Raw genomic sequence first — 7,500 nt, 5'->3', positions numbered from 1 at the left:
ACATTATCAATAGCAATTGTCCGGGAATCCGTGAGATTACTCAGCGGCCTCTGCCTTGATCCAATGAGCATGAACTCGGTTTTCGTGTTGTACTTACAACTATTTCGAAAGGAACTGCCTTTCTTCATCAGGGTGTTGCAAATAATTGTAACACCCGATGTTTAGATGACGTGAATAATTTTGTCAAACGAAGCTTGGTGGTGAATTTTTGAGCATATGACGTAAAGAACTTGTTAAACTTTGTTAAATCTCCAGTTTTATGCCTTCTAGCGTTGATAACGAGTCAGTAATTTGCCATCAAAAACTGCTAAATTCTTGGGAAGCTAAGGCGGTAATCATCCCATGCATTCTTTCTAAAGTTTCGAATTTTCAAAGCATCATTGCTCAGATATCATCTGGTATATCGCGTTCAAATTTTCAGAGATACTTCATTATGCAATTTTACTTTCAATATTCAGTACTTTATTCTTGGCTGACTACTTAGCAAAAGATAGCCTTGTGCCAATGAGGCAAAAAATGTAAATGACAAAGATTCCCCGAGTATCACCCCCCTAAGATTCCTCTTTTAGTCCCTTACTTTTTTGATCTTCGGCCATCTCTTGACTTTCTGAACAGTCTCATGACTGAAGATCCATCCATGTCACGTGGGGCGCTTACGCCAGCAATGTCCAAAAACGTTGGTGCGATGTCGATGTTTCCAATCATCTCTTTCATCCTTCAAGCAGAAAAGTGTCTTATTGAGTCGACGTGTACCTAGCCTCGGATATGTTCTTTACGCAGCTAAATACCTTCCCCTTCACCTTCAACAAACATATTTTACTATTTCCCCCTCGAAATTTCACTCTTTGTGTGCCCAGAGTTTAATAAGTCAGCATAAATAACCAACCACGGAACAAAAGAAGTGATTGTTTCAACAGCCAATTGGGTTCTGGTTGGCATATTATTAACAATGCGTGACGTCACGAGAAACATCGCTATTGTCTTTATTGTTATGGTAAATAGCTGCAAGAATTTGCATTAGAAATCTTTTGTTTTTTTTTTTAATATATGCTTGCTTTTACCCCGACTCGCGCACGTCTTTTGAAACTGTGAACTCGCTTATTGAATACAGTGTTTCCGTTCACGTTACCAGCAGCCATATTTGCATACTAAAATGAAAGAAGCAATTTTGATAAAAATAGAGTTTAATTTCCAAAGAAATGTTTCACTTCTCCATCATGGCCGCTGTTTCTTTGTTTGACTCATCCAACATGGCCGCCGTGACGTCATGCGAAAACACTCTATGAGATCTTAGATTAAGAGTACTGAATGAATGAAAGGGCTGTGTTACTGTGTTTTGCCGTTTTCTAGCTTCAACTACATTGTTCCTTATTTCCTTTGCTTGTGTTTAAAGTAATTCTGAGAACACTTCCTTCTTTTCTCTGATGAAGGGCTAAATTAGCTCGCCGTAAAAACTGTAACGTAAGCGTTGCATAATAGAGCCAATTTCGTATGACCTTGAAACATAACGTAAACAAAAATGTAAAACATTCAATTGGCTTATCGAACAAAAACAAACGAGCGAGAATTTTCATTGGCTTAGGGAACGCGGATGCAAACAACGTCATTTCTCCAAGGAACTTTCTAGAAAGCGATCGGCATTTCACTTTGACGTCATTTGAAATAGAGTAATGTGATTGGGTAATCAAACTGTTTACTTCCCATATTAGGAGTTTCCTTGGCGGGAATAAGGAGAAGCTTTGCTTCAATCTTGCCAAGCATTGGTCCGTGAAACAAATTGAGAACACTTTTTCAAGGTCATAAGAAAGTCGCTCTAATTAACACAAATTCCCAAAAGACTGTTTCGCTGTTGTTCTTTCCACTAGCATGCCGCCGTGACGTCAATTGCAATGAAAGAATTTATTTTTTGTTTGATTCACCATGGTTCCTTTAGGAACTAACCACATTTGATTTTGTCCCGTCATTATCCAATTCAGTGTCACAATTTTGGTGTAAAGCAGTCAACGGGCAGTTTATGATTGATTACCTTATATTTTTGGGAATGTTTGGACCTCTGACGTAGAAAGGCACTCTGATATCGCTCTCAAACGGCATAGACTTGCCTTTCACCAATGCAAACTGACCTAGATGGTAACCATGGTCTGAAGTAAAGAAAATGTACGTCTCATTTTCGATGCCCAAAGATTGTAGTGTACTGACAATTCTAGCCACCGAGTCATCGACAGAGAGCAGCGTTTGAAGACGGCGACGATGCAACAGATCCACAAATTGGATTTTTTGAGCGTCCATTGGTACTTTTTGTCTGAGTATCCACTGTTTATCGAGGGACACGAAATTCCAGTTTGGTTGTCTGCAGAGAAAAGAGATAAAAATAAAATAAATATGGCAATTACGGGTGCGTAGTGGTGCGAAGTAGACCACGGTGCAGAATGTTGAACTACATTGACCACACTTATTTTGTCAGCCTGAGACAAGCTATCTTTCATGTTCGTATTCACCGCTTGCAAAATGAAAGAAAAAAATAATGACTAGTATCTTTTCTACTTTCGTGTCTTTTAAAAAATATATATTATATTACTAGCTTTCTCATTCTTTTCTGTTCTTTGTTATTTCTACACCTTGTTTAAGCCTATTTATCCTAACTGATGATGTTTTTGCTATATTTCCTAACAGGCCATTTTCGAATTCTCACGGCTGGAATGGATGTAGCATGAAATAGAGGCTAATGCGGGCAAATTAATTTGCATTTGAAACGATTTGCCCGCATTAGCCTCCATTTCATGCTAGATCCAGTCCAGCGGTGAGAATTCGAAAATGGTCTATCGTGTGCTTAGTCAGCAAATTTAATTGTTCTGTCTTTGACAGCATTTTCTTCTATAGTTATCTATGTATTTTGAGGTAGCCCTTTAAATAAGCTTTAAAGCTTATCTGGGCTCCCTTGCCTCTAAACGTAAAAAATGAAACAATAATGTACACACTTCTTACTTTATGGCAAGAATAATAGACTGAACTGAAATGAACTGAACTGAACCATCAGAAACTCCCTGGGTGGGAGTTTCAAGAGAACTATGTAATGGACTGATATCAGAATCAAGACTGAAACCGTGGTTTTTTTGCTGTTTTCTTTTCCAGGAGACAGGATTAAGCTTAAGGATGACTAGAGCGACTTTCATATGACCTTGAAAAACAAACGTGAAAACAGAACATAGACAAAAATGCAAAACATTTAATTGGCTTATCGAACAAAAACAAACCAGCACGAATTTTCACTGGCCAAGCGAACCCGGATGCAAACAACGTCATTTCTCCATGGAACTTCTTGGAAAGCGATTGGCATTTCGCTTTGACGTCATACGAAATGCTGTAATGTGATTGGGCAATCGAACTGTCTACCACCCATATTAGGAGTTTTTTGGCGGGAACAAGGAGAAGCTTTGTTTTAATCTTGCCAAACATTGGTCGGTGAAACAAATTGCGAACACTTTGCAAGGTCATGCGAAAGTCGCTCTAACATCAGTTATCCAGATAATAGTCATACCGATACACTATTATATGGCTAGTGCTGATTAGGTAAGTGCCAGGGCGTTTTTCTACCATATGCCCAAGGTCCGATTACGAATTGAATAAATTAAAAACAAATCTAAACTGGCAATTCAGACACCAAATGGGTTCATCTTTTTATTTATTAACGCTTGTTTGGCCGTCGAGGTTTTTAGAATGTCGACCTGACCATCATTTTTTGTTATCATTTGCCTCGAAATTAAAGATGTCTTTTTTGGACGGAAAGCTCGTTGGTACGGTTAAAAACACTACGGCATTTTTGAAGAGCAGATCTTTCTATAAAAGTTTTAAACACGAAGACGCACTACAAAAGGGGGTCGCTTCAGCGGTCTCTCTGAAGCCATTCAACTACGACTGATAAACGAACATGGTGACCAACAAACACCGAGACGTTAGCCCTAAAAGATATTTGGACTGAGGATAACGACAGATAACATTTTATGACATATTACGGACACAATAGACCCATATCACTCAATGTCCAAACAAAAGATTTTGCCCGTCGAACCTCTCATTCAATGTGACGCTGGACGGGCAAAGGCAATGCAAAGACAAAGCCTTTATTCCCCACGGACTCCAAAATGGCCGCCGAGTGATAAAGGTGAATGCCAAAAGGGGCTTTTTACTGCACAAATTATCAAAGAGCTCGGTTGCGTCCACGGTTGACTAATAAATCATTTGCATGTGCCTAAGGCACCATACCGTGTTTAAAATCGGGCGTATAGACGAGTTTACCCTCTTGAGTGAATCATGGGTAATCGGGGCAATATAGCGGGAAATTCAAAGGCTTGTATGGAAATTCAAAGCAAAATTATAGTTAATAGAGGGGAATGGTTTGGAAGCTCGGCAGACATCAAAGGAGCAAACAAAGAGGCCAAGATTTAGGTTGGAAAGTCCACGACCGTGCACAATCTTTTGTTTTGCGCTCATACACTATGCATGAATTACGTAAACCAACACGTTTCTATTGGCTAGTTCCTCAGCACGGAGTAAACAACTATTGTGTTTTGTGCACGGTCAAGGCCAAAAAAGAGAACAAAAACCTACAACAAAGAGGGGGGAGGGGAGGAGGGGAGGAATTAGTTTTAATCTAGTATTTTGTCTATTACATTACATGTACATTGTTCTTATATTACCTGATGAATTGTCCGTAAATAAATAAAGATTTACCGACTATTCTTTTATTTATTCTTTGTAATTTATATCGTATTGCGCTTATTATTTTCCTGTATATCGTAATTGCTCTGTCAATACGGCAAGGCCTCATTTTGATAATTTCCCGTAAACATTACTCTCGGTTAAAGACTAATTATTAACACATACTGTAATGAAAAAGAACTTGGCGTCCGTGGACGAAATTGGTGGACATCGACGTTATATTTCGAGGTAGTGCTTGTAGTAGTGTTGGTGGAACGGCATGCAGGTTGTGACATTAGCTGTGGTAACACTAGCGTTTGCCCACGCGCAAGGACATTTTGTGTGTAACCGCTTTCCCTGGACCGAAACTGTCTCAGGGTTATTTCCATGGACACACAGAAAAGAACAAAAGAACTTCCCATGACAGTTCCGGAATCGAAAAGTACGGTTTATCTGCTCCCTGAGGTGGCAGAACTAATTTGCAAGGTCAGTGAACTCATATCTAATTACATTTTACCCCGAGGGGAGTCTTTTAATGCGTAACCGCATCCCCTGAGCTGAACCAAACCGGAGACATTTACCCTCCGAAAGGCCCCAAACCCAAGGTGTATGTAACCATAGCTATCGTTATTGGTAGAGAAAAACTCTGACCGGGGTGGGAATTGAACCCACGACCTCCGGGTTAGATCACCACTGCTCTACCGACTGAGCTACCAGGCCACACCAGAGCAAGTCGTGGGAACTGAAGACGTTAAAGTCGCGGCAATAAACATGTATAAGTACAAGGAAGGATTACGTTTTTGCAAACGTTGGCCATGCAGCACTTTTATTTGAACAGACTTGTGTGGGCCCATTTCCATTAGTAGGGCTAACACTCACATGGTTCATAAGGGGTAGAAAACTAGCACTTCACATTACACTGTAATCAGTTATTTCTATTGGAAGTTGCCTTACGTAAGCATGCTATATAATTTGTACTTATATTTTACCTTGGCGCTTTGACATCTGGAAAAGCCGTACTATACTGCGGAGCAGGAGTTTCAGGACCATGAGGAGCAGCGTGACTCACAACAGCAAGAAAAGGACTTCCGGGGTTGGTAGCTATTGTTCGTTTTATGAAAGAAATACTGCGATTGGTAATGAGGTCGGTGAAGTAATCGTGTTCATAGCTCATCTTATGTCGCTCCTGGTAAGTGTTGTGTCTCAGCGTATAATTGTAGAATTTGGAATTATGCAAAAGTCCTTCCCACTTTTTCCAACCAATCGGAACCCAGCTTCCATCATATTCGTTCAGGTATTTTCCAAAATGGCCTGGAAATGAGCAAGAAAGGGTTAGTCTTAGCAATGACTAGTTTTGACAATAACATTGCACTTAATGTTAACAAGAGCGTGAGCTGAAAATATGATTTCTCGTTAATATGATGAATTTACAATTATTGCAACTCTTTTCGCATGTTCACGGATCATACATCTAATCCTATTGAATCACTTCCGTAATTGGCCAACTGTTTAAAGGTCGCTTTTCTATTTGCCACTTCTATGTCAATTAGTTTTCTATCAAGTGAACGCACTCTCCTGAGAGTAAAATTGTTTATCATCCAAAATGAATTGAAACGAAAAGAAGTCTCGGAATGCTTTGCAGCCGACAACTAACTCCGGCTTGATTATCTGAAAGAATGTTGTAAGTTCGATACCAAAGCATTCCTTTCACAGAAGTCTGGTATCCGTCTTACAAATGAAGGCATTTCTGCCACAGTACTGCCGGTTTGCACTGTCACACCATCAGCAAAACCATTCAACAAATAAAGTCAAAAATCAAAGAGATAAAAGAAGATGCGGAATATTCAAACAGTCTCGCTAAGGTTCAGGTCTGTGCGATGTTTCGTGCGGGAGATATTTAAAGAAATATGTTACTTAAATTTATGAGGCTTTGTACGGAGACGCCATGTTTTTGTCCCTCTGAGGGGCACAAATATGCTGTAAAAAGCCAGAAGTCGTCTCCTGAGGGCTCATAAACATCTCTATGAGTACTTATTCCCATACAAAAATCTCAGCGGAGAAGTCTTTTTTAACCTACGTGACAGCATTCTCGACCACACAACAAAAACAGAGGGCACTGAGTAGGGTGGTATTGATGGTGTGGAAACTGGATTTTCTGAGTGTTCTTTTAAAAAAAAATTTCTAGGGGGGGGGGGGGGGGGAAGTTGCCCCCAAACGCGCAAGGTAGCTTGCGTGTCACGGAAAAGCTTAGAAATTCAACCTTGCTTTATCACAAGACGAAAAACCTTATCAAAGTGAAAATTTGTGAAAAAATAAGTCTTCAGCTGTTCTAATAACTAAGTAAAGATATCTACTAATAATTATGAAGTCATGGTTTCTTATTTTGCTGAGAGAAGGTCACTGATCTTGAAAACATGATGACTTGCTCTGTAATGCTACAAACGCTTTATCTATGATGTGAATCACAGACTTAAATTTTTTTTACTATATGATAATTGGCTTGGCTTAGAGCTCCACCACAAACCTTCTTCGTGGATAATCCTCCGTAACACATACGACTGCGGCGTACTAAACTAGAAGGTCATCTTTAACTTCAAATCCCTCTTCAGATAACAATGCATTGCTTAAATGTTTACACGGAAGCTTTTTCTGCAAATATTAATGCGCTAATTCTTCTGCTTCTTAAAGAGACTGTAATTAAGCGCAAATGGGGACTGGCAACCAAAACAAGCGAAACGTAAAGGCCTGACCAAACGCTCACAACATTTTCAACGCCACATCTTGCAACATTGTTCCACGATC

General features: G+C 39.7%; 1 protein-coding gene across 4 annotated transcripts in view; it reads right to left on the bottom strand.

The window, feature by feature from the left end:
* The window catches only part of LOC138003300 (putative extracellular sulfatase Sulf-1 homolog), a 26,296-nt gene that overhangs the window by 11,393 nt on the left and 7,403 nt on the right, over positions 1–7,500 (bottom strand). For all 4 annotated transcript variants that reach the window (XM_068849277.1, XM_068849276.1, XM_068849279.1 and 1 more), the window contains exons 3-5: positions 5,688–6,009; positions 2,027–2,350; positions 578–715 (exon numbers count right to left, since the gene is read on the bottom strand). In XM_068849277.1, coding sequence (XP_068705378.1) covers positions 578–715; positions 2,027–2,350; positions 5,688–6,009 — 784 coding nt within the window. The remainder of the gene's footprint in view (positions 1–577; positions 716–2,026; positions 2,351–5,687; positions 6,010–7,500) is intronic.

Source organism: Montipora foliosa, chromosome 5 (genome assembly GCF_036669935.1).
Source record: "Montipora foliosa isolate CH-2021 chromosome 5, ASM3666993v2, whole genome shotgun sequence".
NCBI classification, from domain to species: Eukaryota; Metazoa; Cnidaria; class Anthozoa; order Scleractinia; family Acroporidae; genus Montipora; species Montipora foliosa.
The sequence above is the reverse complement of the archived record's forward strand: the minus strand, read 5'-3'. Positions and strand labels throughout refer to the sequence as shown.